The sequence below is a fragment of the Astatotilapia calliptera genome, chromosome 17 (assembly GCF_964374335.1).
Source record: "Astatotilapia calliptera chromosome 17, fAstCal68.1, whole genome shotgun sequence".
In the NCBI taxonomy this organism is placed as follows: Eukaryota; Metazoa; Chordata; class Actinopteri; order Cichliformes; family Cichlidae; genus Astatotilapia; species Astatotilapia calliptera.
In genome coordinates this window covers 18794044-18809570 of record NC_137438.1, presented here as the reverse complement: position 1 = coordinate 18809570, position 15527 = coordinate 18794044, and the positions used below count along the sequence as shown (strand labels likewise).

The following is a 15527-nucleotide window of genomic DNA, read 5'->3' as shown; positions in this document are numbered from 1 at the left end:
CCTGATATGTTGTTGCTGCCATTAAAACTCAGACAGTTGTTTGTGTTCATCCGGAGGCGGCGTTCTCAGTGAACACAATCAGCTTTCCCGGATTATTGCATTTGCCTCAAGATATTACAACTTAGGGGTGTTCGTGCAGTACAAATACCACTGTAGAGTACTCAGAGTACTTCATTTCTGAGTAATTGGCAGCCTCACTGTTAATATTTTGTAGTTTGAGCTGCTGTAAATCTCCACATTTGGCAGCAGGAATTAAAGCTTTTCACTCTTCACTCATTGTGATGCTAAATGAAGGGTCAGTAATTAAGCTTGTAGTGAAATCTCTCACACCGTCGGTGAGGTGAGGTGTATTGTACTAAAATAAATGATCTGTGAAAAGAGAGACTGGTAAATCAAATTTTAAGCACTCGTATGAGCTTACGTGTTATTTCATGACACGATGATTATCGTCCATAATCATTCAGACATTTTGAATCCAACAGCCTTGGTTTTCAGGTCTGCCCCAGTTCAGATGTGTAATAGCAACACTGATTCACAGTGCAAAGCTTATTAGTTTCATTTAAAGGCTGTAAAACTGGCCTTTAAAAGCCAGCCTTTAATACAAAGCTAGCACTGGCATCAGTCAAATATGAGACTTTGAGCCTGGAGATCTGGACAAACCAACGAATCCTGAAAAACACAAACAAACCGAAGAACAACTGTCCTGACTGCAAACTGTACAACTTTTTGACTGAAACCTGCTGTTTGGTCTCTGGGCTGTAGAAGAAGACCCAGTTCTAAACATTAGCAATAGCCCTCAACCAAGTGCACACAGTAAGTGAACAGGAAGTGATCTGAAAGTAGCAGCAATGCTTCCAAAGGTGAAGATGACGTTAAAGGTCGTGTGGGCAATCTGATCACAAACGTTCAAAAAGGCTGGCTGTTGATTTGTCTGATATAAGAGCTGGAACAGCTGATTTTTTAATAAACTATTTCATCCACAGAATGAGCTGTCATATGGGCTGAAAGGATTAATCAATGAATCAATTAGCTGACATTAAATGCTTCAAACTGGAGAATACAGCTTATCTGATGTGAGAGCTAATTTAAAAAGTAAATGAAGGAAATAAACAGGTTCAATAAAATCCTCTTTAGCGCTGAAACACGATGAGCGTCTCTGTTTTAATGACCAAACAGCGGATACAAAGTAGTTCGGACTATCAGGACAGCAGCTCAGCATCATCAGAGCCTAACTGATAAAGAAAAACATTATAAAAAACATGCCGCTCACGCCTTCACGTCACACGGTAAAACGAGGTGTCGTTACCTTTGGGTTGAGGACCAGCTGCTGCTCGTCAAAGTGCAGCAGAGCCACAGAGTTGGACTCGGAGTTGTTGACAAAGATCTGCAGGCAGGGGTAGAGCGACGTTCCCTTACAGTCTGCTCCACATGTGAACACGCACTCGAACATCTCTTCCGGACGCAACACCGACACCACCTGCAAGAGGGGGAGCACACGATTAGTGATGGATATGTTAGTGGACTGCGTCGATTCTGATAGCTGATTCGTTGAAAAAAAACATCTTTTACTGGTAATTTTATTTGAAATATACATATTTGCTAATTGTCCAATTTTCTGTGAGGTAAATTTGAATGTTTTGTTTGGGTTTTTAACCGAAGGTTGGATTAAGGTAAAAATAACATGATTTGAATGTATCATGCTGATTTGAAGGCCTGGGAGGAAAAATGTGTTTAGGATGAGTTTTAAAAATGGACTGTTGAGGTGACTGTTTAACATGCAAAGACAGTTTATTCTATAACCTTTGGGCAGCGATAGAGAATCCTGTCCCCTCTGAGTTTCCACTTAGATTTCTGTATATGTAGCAGCAGTTGGTTAGATGACCTGAGAGCTCGGGGTAAATACCATTTAAGGATTTAAAAACAAATACAGGAACTCTGACTCAGTGGAGCTTATAGGACTTGATGGTGCAATCCTTTGAGTAATCAGCACTGCTTCCTGCCTGGGGTCCTTAGTGGGTGAGCAGTAACTGCTTCATTAGGGTCATCAGATGGGCATCTTCCATCCTCAGTATTTCATTGATTTTATTTCCACAATACCTCCAGAGGACTCAACATGACACCTGGCGTCCTTTTTCTTGATCCACAACCAGTCACTACTTCGCTCAGTGCCCTCGCACTCCCATCCTCTTCAGGAGTTTTGGTCTTGACAATAAGCCCTCTACACTCAACCTCCACAGCAAGATTCTGCCTGAGCTGCTATTATGACAAGCTTTCCCATTCATATGGCTCTTCAACTCCAGATTCCCAAAGTACCATTAGTTCCAGAATGTCTAATATCTTCTGCAAAGCTGATCGCAACATGAGGTCTGGCCTGAGATTAGTTATTGTTCCTATCAGAAAGACCAGTGTGATCAGGGTTGACCTGCATCTTCCAGGGTTATGCTTACTCTTGCCGATGACTTCACAAGAAGTTCTCCTGCTCTCATGAAGGGAATGAGGCTTGGTATTCAGACCACTGTAGGAGCGAGGGCATTGGCGTCAGTTTTCCTTCCTTATGAGATAATCACCATTTGTTGCAGGACCTGGTTGTGGAAGTTGTACATTTCTAGGTGTTGTGGCCTTGGGACAGGCTTTTTTTGCCTGAGAGTTGCTGGAGTTTGGCAGAGAGCATACATATGGTCGTCTCCACTTCACTAATGGACGTTTTGGGCTGTAGGGAGGATATTGTAGGTGACTCTGATTATAAAGCTGAGTCTGCTTCCTTCCATTTTCCAGAGATCCTTCCAGTTGAGCTTGTGATGTTTCAGTTTTTCCCAGCTGGTTCACTGGCCCAGCATCGGAGATGGACTTGTGCCACATTGCTCAACTTGTCCCAAATCCAAGTCCTGTCCTGTCCTGCTGAACGTGTCCAACTACATCTCCACGCTCGAGAGGAGACTGTGCTTTCTGCACAGCCTCTGACGGAGTCCACATCCTTGCAGTGGGAGCAGCAGCTCTCTTGAGGCTCAGTCAGCATCAGTTTTTAGTAAACACTTATATCTGTGGGAACTTTTGTTCATGCAGCTTTTAAAAATGTGTGGACACAGAGTACAGTCTAAATCTTTTATATGTCTGGATGTTAATGATGAGCGATGGCGGAAACTTGTCTACCGGCTCATTACTGGACTCAAACAACGACCTCGGGCATGAAAATAAATATCAATGTCCATGAGAAATAATCAGTCAGTCTTTGCAGATCTGATAAAAGTCAGACCGCTTCATCACTCAAGAGGTCACAAAGCTGCAATAATGTCGAACCATCGTGATTGATGTGTTATTAAGCAATGGATCAGTGAATGACAGAGCAGACGTGCTCTCTGCCACATGACTTTGGACTTCCAGTCTCCATAATGCATGAACATTATTCCAAAATGATGCAATAAGCTAAAAGCCAAATAAATCAGGCCGGTATGAATTCATCATCCACAGTAAACAGCTGGGAGTGCAGGCTGTGGCTGCCTGTAATTTATACCACGAGAAGTCCCAATGGCTTCAAAACGCTGTGCAAACACTTTTAACGATCCAGAGCGGAAAGTGATGCAGCACGAGCGAACCGAAACAGCTAAAGGTGGACGCTTTGTCCTGACCAGAGATGGGCAGTAACGCGTTACTTGTAATGCGTTACTGTAATCTGATTACTTTTTTCGAGTAACGAGTAAAGTAAGGGATTACTATTGCAAAAACGGTAATTAGATTACCGTTACTTTCCCGTAGGAACGCTGCGTTACTGCGTTACTAAGAATGTCTCACGACAGTGACGTAAGCGAGTGCGCCGTTAGTGACAACAGCTGTGTGCAGATCAACAATGGATCACATATCGATTGTGGGAGAGAGTATGAGCGTGCAGCGTGGAAGTACTGACCTTACTTTGAGTAGAAAATAGGTTTAAATGTTAAACTCATTTATTCAACTCAGAGAATGGTGCATATAATTAAATTTTTGCTTGATGCATAAAGTTAAAAGATTAAAACTGATAAAACAAGTTAAAAAAAAAGAGACTTTTCCATTTGATTACATTTTGTATGATGGATTATGTAGAAAAAGTAGAATTGGGCTGAAAGATCTATCTATATTTATCACCTGTTCAGGTTGTAAATCGTGTTTTTAAAAAGTAACTAAGTAACTAAGTAATTAATTACTTTTGAAAATAAGTAATCAGTAAAGTAACGGGATTACTTTTTGGGGGAAGTAATCAGTAATTAGTTACTGATTACTTTTTTCAAGTAACTTGACCAACACTGGTCCTGACAACAAAAATCTAAATAAATGACTAACTCAATCATTAAAGGCCTCAGGCTGCTTGAGCTGTGATTTCAAACAATATGTTTTAGTTTCTGTCAAAACTAATGGTCATGTTTTTTTCTTCTGCCATGTACAGCAAGAAGAGGAATGTTTGAACCCAACGAGAAGTTATTTAAAGGGTAATTTTGTATTCTGAGAGCAGCAGGAGCTCTAAATGGAAATATTGATTCATTCAATCTAATTTATCCATTTTAAAGACGGAGAATCCGTGACCAGGATATCTGAAGAAACACTGAGATTTACGAGTTGTTATTTGGGAAATTCAACGTACAAAACCTGCACAGCTGTCTTGATCTCATTCAGGCTTGTTGCCATTTTTCTGTCACTGGTTCTCTGGCTCCGAAGCAGGAGAATGCTGATTGGCTTTACCAACTGGGGAAACAGCTGCCAGTGAGCAGAACACCAGACCGACCTGCTGCATATGAATCGAAGAAAAAGTTTAAAAATGAAACAACTGAGATGTCTGGAAGGAGATTCAGAGACACCGTCTGTGACCAAAAAAGATTCCCCTGAAAATAATAGATGGATTCGCTACATGAACAAAAAGCTGAAACTAGAAAAACTGATTGGCTGCTTGTGTTTTCTCAATATGTTTCTGATGGCAGTGGAGTTTGTTAAGACTGAAGGTAATAGACGGAGGTTTGTCTCCCTTTCAGTAAAAATATCTCACAAAGTAATTATACTGCCTTCTTCTCACAGCAATCATCCCTCTGATTGCACAGTGGTGGCCTCCTATTCAGCAACAAGACAATGCAAAATAGCTTTAGAAGTTACCAAGATGCAGCTGCAGGTAAATTAGTCAGTTGAAGCATCAGAAAAGCAACAAAATGATGACGAACTTGTCAAAATGTTGACTCATTCAAGCTTGTCGTTTCAAATTCCTACTGGGTGTCTTCCTCTAGATAAAGGCTTAAAAGAATATGAACTTGCCCTTCTTTCAAAAGATATTCTGTGAAGCTCAAAATACTGTAAAACAGCATAAAGCACTCCAAGTTCCACCTTGAGCCCGGCCAATTTATAAGCAGGACGATATTATTGGCTACCAGCCGAAATTTAAAAAGGGAAAATAAAACACCCTTCAAAAACATTATACGTATCGCTGTCTTTGTCCACCAGAGGGCACTTAGGAACTTCCCTGCTAATAACACGTGTTGGAACTTAAATAAATATGTACACATAACAAATATCAGAGAAGCCTGTTTATGTTTTGTGTGTCATAAAGAAAAAAACAATACCGGACAATATTTGAGAACATCGGAATTTTAAATCACTGAATATCTGTTTGATTAACCTGTAGTTCCATTCTAAAAGTTCCTCTGCATCTGAAAGTCTTACTCCCTGAGAAATGGGTTTGGTGAAGATAAACAATCTCAAGAAACGTCATATGGAACGAAGTTCCTCTCTAGAAATAAAAGTAGATTCTTAAATGATTGTTAATATAAGCTTTTGTCAATCTAGCGTTTAAGCTTGTGATTTGGCATTATATAAATAAAATTGAATTGAATTGAACTGAACTGAATAGTTAACAGCAAGAAAAAGACGATGAGCTTAGGGAAATGTTAAGGTCAGCCTTCTTTCTCTGAGTAAAAGCTTAACAAGGCTTTAATTTTGGCCGTGGTCCATCAATCTGGCAGGAAAAATAACCATCATCACTGCAAGGTCCATCCAAAAACATGGATTCCCACAATGGAAGGATTAAAGAATCTTACAGAACTTTGTTTGTAACTGGTTGGATCCACTAGAAACATCGACATCAAAACAACACAATGACAAGGTCAACATAACATTACTAGAAATGTAGGTTGCACCTTAAAATGTTCTAATTCTGCAGAGACAGTCACTGAAATTGAAGTTCAACTAAGGTTGAGTTATGCTTTTCTTTCTGTGTCTACACTGCATGAACTGCATGAGAAAACTGCAGATTTTACAAGTGGTATATTAGGGTTTTTTCTAGAACTCCGTCTACTACAAATTAGGAACTTTCCAAGCATAAAGCAGGAGTAAAACTTCAGCTGTGAAGGTTACCTTTGAAAAAAAGAAAGAAAGATCAGTTTAAGTGCAATATTTGGCTTTTCTAATGCATTAATACGTATTTTCTTTGTAAAAAACACAAATATAACAATGTCATTCTTTCTCAATATCCCATGTGTAGGACTTTCTCTGTGATCTTCTTGTAATTTATAGCTAAATACCAACTAATACCAAGTAGTTTTAGAGAGTTATGAGGATGGTTTCCAGGAAATGGAAGAGAAAATACCGAAAGTTAAAAATAATCCTCTGGGGGATAAAAAATGTCTGACTGCTGGGTATCCAGTTAGCATTTTCCAAATTTGAGGCTTAAACTAGAACTACAGCATGTTACCTGTGAGGTTAAAGTTAGCAAAACCTCAGACTAACATAGAATCTGGACTACAGATGTTAGACTCAGCTGTCAGAATGACTTTAATTTAGAAACAACAGCGAGGGCCGCATTCACTGACAGACGACTGACAGTTTGTGTCAGATCACCTCGGTCAGACCGGCGGGATCCCCCTCACTGTCCATCAAAGTCTGATAACTGATCTGCATTAGAGTTTGCCCTCAGTTATTACTGGACACTTCTCGAGTGGCTGAAGGAGATTAGCACAGATAATCTGAGTCAAACTCACAGAAATCCTTCAATATTGATCTCAACACCAGGAATTCTTCGACATGGTGCTTCTCGTCAGTGTGTCAGTGCAACATATACTAGAGTAAATATGTCAGTGACTTTCTAGTAAACAATTTGGACTTTCCTAAAAACTGCAGCATAACAAAAGAGGCAAGTGGATCCTTTCACCTATAAGTAAAGCTGCAGCTTTGTCCAGTTAATGCATAGAATTTCAAAAAGCTGTGAATTCATTAAGTTCACATGATTAAAAACAGAAAAAATGCAAATACTGGACCCAGATCCACAGGAATCAACATTATTTTCCCTTAAATACTTTTTTTTGTCTGAATCAACATTAATACTTTATAAAATCTCCAATCATGCCGACGTGTCCCGATCCTGACTCCAAAATCTGGATATTGAGTATCGATGGAAATGTTTACTCCACCATCAGCAACGGGAGACCTAACAGAGAGTTGGCAGCCTGGAGGTGTTTCTCACTTTTATTGAACTCATGGTGACATACGTACAGTGGTGAGTTGGCTTAATGTGTCTACTCCACTCCGTGTGTGAGGAGAAACTAAGGAGACTGTAAATAAGTGCAAAAAGACTCCCACACTGAGCTGAAAGCAGACGAGTGCACATATGAAGAAAATAATGTCAGTATTATGTTAAAAACTGCATTTATTTTGGTCCTGACTTCACTTATTATTTTACTAACACTGAAGCACTCCTCTCTTTATCAACCACTAATACCACAGCTGATAATAACACACTTACACAGTCACATCACTAATTTAGGCTCCAGGTAAAGCCACCCTGCTGCCGCTGAGTGTTAGTAGCCTTATAGCAACACTACAGCAGACATATGTTTACTATTTTTCAGTACTTGTGATTGATGTACTTTTAATGTGTGTAATTAATCAGTTAAAGTCCTGGTTGTGTCAGCAGTTCCTGCGAAATGCTGAAATCCTTAACAGCTCTCAGTATCCTGCAGTAGGCTGCAAGTTATTTTTTTTTCTTTTTATAGAAGAACTATTAATAGGCTGTGTGCTAAAATAATATTTTAAAGTGAAGTACTATAGACAGTCAAAGCCTGCCCTAGAAATGTATTGTGTGATATCAAAAGTATTTAACTGCAGCGTGTACTGAGTGCAGTAGCAGTACTACAGTAAGTGTGGTAGCAGCAGTCCTCACTAAAACTACTTCCACATAAACACACCTCTGAAAACCAGCACAGCGTGAACCCCGACAACAAACGACAAGAAAAGTCGGGTTCAGTGTGTATTTTAACTAATACTACCACTAACCTGACTACTACTACTACTACTACACCTCCTTGTACGGCGGCGGCTCCGGCAGCAGCGGCGGTGGCAGCTCGGAGCTGGCAGCCGGGCTCACCGTGCAGTTGGCCGGCTTGCTCTGGAGGCTCTGCAGGGTCGGGCTGAGCCAGCAGAAGCCCAGGATGAAGAGGCTGAGGATCCCGCAGGCGATCAGGAACAAGCCCAGCCGGATGCTCTTGTCCTCGGCCTCGGAGTACTCGTACGACACCCGGATCTTCGCCATGGCAGCCCCGCGGAGACCTCCGCCGGCATGGAGAGGAGGAACGGAGGAGGAGGAGGAGGATGGATGCACGGAGGATGAAGGAGGGGAAAGAAGAGGAGGAGGCGCTGCTCGCTGTGTGCTGAGAAACTGTTGAGTTTAAACGCGACCGCTTTCGTTCTGTAAGCGCTTCATCTGTCCTCCCTCCTCCCCCTCTGCCTCTTTTATCGCCCACCTCACCCCAGCCTGCCCTCCTTCTCACCCTTCACCTCCCACTCTCCTCACTCTTCTCATCTTCACTGCAAAAGCCCAAACAACCCTGGAACTTTCTACGATAAAGGCTCAGCTCACCAAAATCACAACACACGCGCTCAGCGACGTGGCCAAAACTGTGTGGACACCTGTGTGGCCATCAGGTTAGACACTTCTGCACATAACTCTGTCAACAACAAGTCTGCTTTCAGCTGGTTTGGCGTCAGCAGCATGCACTGACGTCATAGCGAGTGATAACGTTATAAAGAGAAAGCAAAGACTGTATATAAACTATGGCCACTGTGTAGTTTTAATGTTAATGGAGCCAGATGTGACCACAGGGAAGAGGTCCAATCAGACCCAGACACCCACACTTCCCCCTCCAGCTCCTCAGAGAGGTCACAGGTCAGCTGAGAGTCTTTCCAGGGTGTCCTGTGTCAAACGAAGAGGTCTCCTCTTCGTTGGACCAATCCTGGTGAAGCACCTCAGCTGTCTCGTCTTGAGGTGGAGAAGCTCTGGGTTCTACTATGAGCTCCTCACCTCATCACATCTACAGAGGAAGCTACCCACAGCTGATGAAAGATCAAAGCTCCCTGCTCTTGAAAATCTAAAAGTTCAGATTTGTTTTAAATGGTTAGAGTTTCTTTATTGGTTATGTGTTTTTAAAACTGCATAAGACAGTCTTTGTTGTACTTGCACATAGTTTGGGATTGTATCTATGTCAGGTCTTAATGGGTCAGCAGTTCTTAACGGGTCAACAGCTTCTGGACAGGTGAACCTCCTTGGCTGGATTCTGTGGAGATGTGTGTGCCAAGATTCAGCAGCATTTCCAGAGCCCATCTCTGGAGATGGTGGAGAAACGTAGACGCGAGGTGCAGCAAAAGTGACACATTTGTGTGGACAGACTGCAGAAGCTTGATCCTTCTTAGCCATGAGTGTGGACAGTTTTAGCATGTGGTCGTCAGACTTTAGGGGTTTATTTGCAGAACTTAAGCTATAAGATTAGACGCATGTGTAATGGAGCCAAAGAGCGGCGCAAGGACGTCCAGCAGGAGTGTCGTGTCTGAGTTCAACCCTCCTGCTGAAAACCTTTCACTTTGGGAAACAGTTTGATGTCCTAACCTGAACTCTATCCAGCAGCGACTCAGGTGTCTACATACTTTTGGTCATGTGGTGCAGCCTGTGGCTACGTGGCATGTTTCTATGGTTTCATCTCTCTCTCTCTCTCTCTGCAGGTTGAGTGATGCTCGATCACTCCGGTGGCTTGATGATTCAATCCAGATCAGGTTTTATTTCGCCACTGGCTCCTTGTTGTTCTCTCGCTGTTACATGCTGCATGAGATAAGCCTCTTAGCAGATCGAGAGAGCGCAACACTCTCAGAAACATCCTCTGTTTTTCTGGATGTTAGGTTTGCTTTCACACAGGAACTAATACCGGACTTATATCTATCTCAAATATCTGTCTCTCTCAGAAGTAGTGGAGCATCGCCAGTCTGGATTTAGAAATGCAGTAATTGAAAACATCCCACAGATGGTGAGACAGATGTGAGGATTTAGCTGAGATAACTGCGTATTCAGAGATGGAGTTAGTGTTTCCAGTTAGTTTCACTAGTTATGGCTTTGAGTGGCTGAGGCAAGCTTAATAAACACTCGTTTGGTCGGTTCACCATTATGACTCAGGCTGAAACAACTGGATTTCATGCCCATGGCAGACCTTCATGCCGTTGTTGCTCTGCTAACATGTAAAACGTAAAAGTATGACACGATTTACACATTTCACTTCATAGGAAAGTTTTTTTTGGTTGTGACTGAACAAAACCAAAACCTCAAAACAGAACACTGCATTTCCTGTGATGCCCACTAGGAGCTGGCTACAGTCTCGCTTGTTAAAATGTCTTTGCCATACAAATAAACATGAATTTTGGCCTTTGTGGATAGTTTTACCCTTCATAACCTTTTAAATAGGGAAAGAGGGTTGAGTTATAAGCTAATTCAAGATAATTTAGTCATTAATTACACGGTGCTCAGTAACATCCAAATAAAATCCCAGCATTTCACTCATGGACGTCTTGGACAGTCTGTTAGCACAGTAACCTCACAGCAGCCATATTATTGGTCAAATAGTGTCATTAAAACTGCTCCAACAGCACAAACACAGCTTAGAAGTCCAGCTCAGAGACTCTGTCCACGTGTTAGTCAAAGAGGCCACACCACTAATAATGCAAACTTTAAGCCTTAATACAACTCAAACAGGCAAGTTACATCATGCTATTTATCTCTGCTGTGAAGTTTTAACATTTTCTCTAGTGGTCTCTAGTGGATTCTAGAGGAACTGCAGGTTTTGCCTCTTACTTTTACGCGACAGATTAACATTTTCAGGTTGTTGTTCTCGTTCATGTTGGAGCCACATGCTTCTATCTGGACTTCTTCTCTCTGACCTGCTCAGTAAAGAGCTCTGATTAGATAAATTACTACATGCTGAAAGGTTATTATGGATTTTTTGTATCCAAGGAACCAAGCCTTTTTCCTATTTCTGTCTAAAAAACATTTAAAGATACTAACAGTAAAACCAGTTTTGCCCTCAGGGATGAAAAATAGGAAGAAGAGTCTGTGGGTAACCAGTCGTACTGTAAGTCATCACAGCGTTTATCATCATCTTGTTCCTGGCATTAAAAGATGGTGTTTGTGTGCTTTTAAACTGTCAGAACTTCATTAGTGTTGCTGTGATGACACAGTCTGCTCGTCCACACAGGCAGGAGAGATGAGTGTGGCGTAGACAGAGGTTGATTGTTGTTAAAGACCAAAACAGCCAACCACAGTAGTCTCCAAAGACCAAACGATCAATGAGCCAACTGAGATCTATTGATTTCCCTCTCTCAGCCAGAATGAGGAGCCCAGAGAGTGAAAAAAAAGGCACCCGTTGACACAGAGTCACCCCCTTCAAATACTCTGTTGGGTTTTTATGCAGAAGCTGTTTTGAATTTTTTTCCCAGTGGGTGAAGGAGCCTCAGCTCAAAATTCGACTACAGCAAAAAAGACTTAATCAGTCTTCAGATCACACTAATGACAGCAGATAAATCACATTTACCAACAGGAAACCAAAGCTTAAACACTACCTGCTTCAAAGATGCTTTATTTTTTCTAATGAAGTACAAGTAAACACAAGGACACTGATGATGTCACTTGGGGCTGTGGGGTTAGGAATAAAGCTTTTTACATATTCTAGACAAATTCAACAGTAGATTAAATTAGAAGATTAAAATGTCGGCTAGAGCCGTAAATATCTGACTGCTGTCACTGAGACGCTCACAAAGCAGCTTTCTTTATTTTCTTGTCATATGTTTCCTGTACTAAAGGTGGATGTTCACTGTAAACACAGATCAGGTTGGTGTATGAATAGAAATCCCTGTGAGCCAAAAGCTCAGACTGCTCAGAAATACTGGGTTTTTTTTACTCTTGGATCTGTGATGTCACAGAGGGGTGATCTCCTTATATGGTCATCTCAGGTACACCCACCTGCTTGTCACACCCTGGCTGTAGTAGACTGCCAATCAGAAGAAACGTGGCTTAAAGGGGGTGGAGCTAAATCTGCTTTTTTTTCTATTAAACCCAGGGGCTAGGCCAGGGAACCACTTCCTTGATAAGTTCACGGCTCAGTCACTGATTTTGGGGTCATGCTGAATAAAAACACAGTTTTGGGGGTAATGCATTTTTCTGAGGACTTGTAATTGACAATTCTTTAGTCAGTGAGTATGCAGTTTTTTTGCTCCTCAACAAACTGACAGCTGTAAATTCTCCACTTTGTTCACCAGTTGGTTTCTAAACCTGTCAAACAATAACTGCAGTAATGTTTGAACATATGACACATGTCAGCTGTAGGCTCCCACACCAGCTCTTCATATCGTCAGTGACCTGGCCTTTAGAGAGACCTCATTGCACCAGCTCAATGCCGCCCAGTATCCAATGATTGATCAGTCTCATATTTATTCAATCAGCTGCAGTAATTTTGTGCTGGATAAATGTGCAAAGCCAGTGTGATCCATGCCTTAAAGAATTAAAAACCAGTTTGTCACTTTTTACAATAAAGGTTTCTTAGTTTTTCTGGCACGAAACAAAATAAATTGAACAAATGTTACCCTCAGCAATCAGCTGAATTGTTTTTCACCATAAGCATTGGTCCAGAATTTACCACTTGAGGTACAAAACCTCAGTCTTCACCAAAGACACAAAATCAATCCTGGAGAGGCACAAAGGAACCAAGACCTGATGTGAAATGACTGCAAATTCACCAAGGTGAAAAGAAATGTTTTAAAACTTACATAAAACAACCAAATGACCACCATATTAAAAGAACAACTGCAAGCAGATTGAATAAAATTAAGAAAAATGACCAAAAATATACAGAAAACAATCCTGAAAAGACATGAAATGAACATAGAAACACTTAAAATGTCTAGAATTAGATCTAAAGGGACACAAAGAAATGCAAATTCAGTCTCTAAAACCTCCTCTGCTTCATTCCCTCTTTGACTCTAACAGGCCCAAAAAACCAGCAGCAGTCAGTGTTTGCTGAGGTCAGAGGTTAGGTGAGGAGTCGCCTCCTACTGGGCACTCCTTTAGGCAGCGCCTCACTGGATTTACTGTTCAGTGAGAAAAAAAAAAAGACATCCATGTTTGATATCACAAATACAGTAACTGCCACAAAAACCAGAGCACCCAATGTGGATTAATCCTTCTCTTAAGATAAACCCAAAATACTTGAAAACAGTTTCTTGCGGCTTGATAACAACATGCAGATGACTAGTGCTTTTCAGAGATCAAACTTTAAATTTCTGCTGCAGATATTAAGATTGAATCCTAATCTCCAGCTGTTTAAATGTAGTGACTTTTAGCGGTCTAAGCTGAGGCCAAGAGAAGTGATCAGTCGGGTCTTTAAAATATTTTTAGCCAGTGAAAAGCTGAGTGGGTCAGAAAAGACTAAACACTGGAAGGATTTTGTTGCTGGAAGCAGTGAAAGAAGAGCAGCTTCCTGCAGCTGCAGAGTAAAAATATCACCTTTTAAATAATGATATCCTTCAATCTGCAGTGGGTGTGCGGTTTTCTCTCTCTGCTTCGGCCTGTTGCATAAAACGCCAAGAGCTGAAAGGCTCCAGAATAAAGGCTCAGCATTATGCACTGGTAATCAGAGAGAGGCATGTGGCAGGATTATTATCATCTCTGCGGATCAAAAGATTACAAATAATAACGGACATCAGTGAGGAGGAACTGGGGCCGCTTGTCTCTGCAGATCCAGCAGCAGCAGGAGAAAGCAGCCACTGGAGAGGAACTCCCGACAGCTTCAACAAGTTTGAGGTTTACACTCAGTTTGCATGCATGAGCAAAGGAAAGTGAGGCAGCATTTCACTTTTGGCAGCCGGGAGCAACAGTTGGCATCCTCTGTGGATGGGATTTAGACTTTCATGAAATAAAACAAATAAAAATGGATAAAAAAAAGAAAGAAAGAAAAGAAAACAGGGCCATCCTGTGACCGAAATCAGCATTCAGATGATGCGATTAGGCTGCAGAGCATTTGCTCCGACTGTCCTGAAATAATATAGCAGCAGCGCAGCCGCTGCAGAGGCAACATTTGGCTAAAAATCCTTCCATCAACACAGTAACATCCCTCATCACGGAGCGACAGAGGCCTCCGACAGCATCTGCAGGTTTCAGGCAGCGTTAACACATCACTGCACCGCAGAGCGACAGACGGCCTTCTGCTGCTAGAATCGCCACATCAGAAATATTCATCTGAAAATCTGTCACGTATTACATTTCATTTCAGTCTGATGAGTTTCTTCTCCTGGAATCTGTAGCCAGAGCTCAAATGTATGCTCTGTGTGCAAAGTGGATTTAAACAGCAATAATGCAAAGGTGACTGATTGTGATCAATATGTGGACTGCTGGTAAAGGAAAGAAGAAATGATTTACTTCGGTTTTTAATGACTCCACTGATTCACTTACGTCTGTTAAGTTTTATATTATCTGCATCGTGTTATGTCAGAGTCTCTGTGGTGGAATGAAATGTGCTGTATAAATAAAGTTTTACCTGTTTTTGAGTAGAACTGTAATGGGATGGGTTATTTTGCCTCACTGCGCTAGAGAAAGTCTAATAAAGTTTATTGTGATCTGTCTGAGTGCTTTCTGTAGACAATGATGTAAAAAGTCTATTTGGGACAAACATTTCAGATTTAAGGTGTCAATAATCTACATCTGTTCACCAGAACAGATGTAGATTTGAATTTTGCATATCTGGGCAGCACGGTGGCACGGTGGTTAGCACTGCTGCCGCACAGCAAGAAGGTCCTGAGTTCAACTCCACCATCAGGCCGGGGTCTTTCTGTGTGGAGTTTGCATGTTCTCCCCGTGTCTGCGTGGGTTCCCTCCGGGTACTCCGGCTTCCTCCCACCGTCCAAAGACATGCAGCTTGTGGGGATAGGTTAATTGGATAATCCAAATTCACTAGGTGTGAATGTGCAAGTGAATGTGAGTGTGAATGGTTGTCTGTTCCTGTGTGTTGGCCCTGCGACAGACTGGCGACCTGTCCGGGGTGTACCCTGCCTCTCGCCCTATGACAGCTGGGATAGGCTCCAGCGCCTCCCGCGACCCTGAAAAGGAGAAGCGGAAGCGAATGGATGGATGGATAATCTACATCTGTAATTCCCAGCATGGCCTAAAACTCAAGACTTAATATTAAAAATGAGAATAAATGGCTGGTTGTTTGCAG

General features: G+C 41.7%; 1 protein-coding gene across 1 annotated transcript in view; it reads right to left on the bottom strand.

Annotated features, from left to right (window-relative positions):
* Nucleotides 1-8685, bottom strand: part of LOC113009375 (calcium-activated potassium channel subunit beta-4) — a 41334-nt gene extending 32649 nt beyond the window's left edge. The window contains exons 1-2 of the mRNA XM_026147639.2: nt 8372-8685; nt 1307-1477 (exon numbers count right to left, since the gene is read on the bottom strand). Coding sequence (XP_026003424.1) covers nt 1307-1477; nt 8372-8536 — 336 coding nt within the window. The 5' untranslated portion in view covers nt 8537-8685. The remainder of the gene's footprint in view (nt 1-1306; nt 1478-8371) is intronic.
* Nucleotides 8686-15527: the final 6842 nt, after the last annotated feature.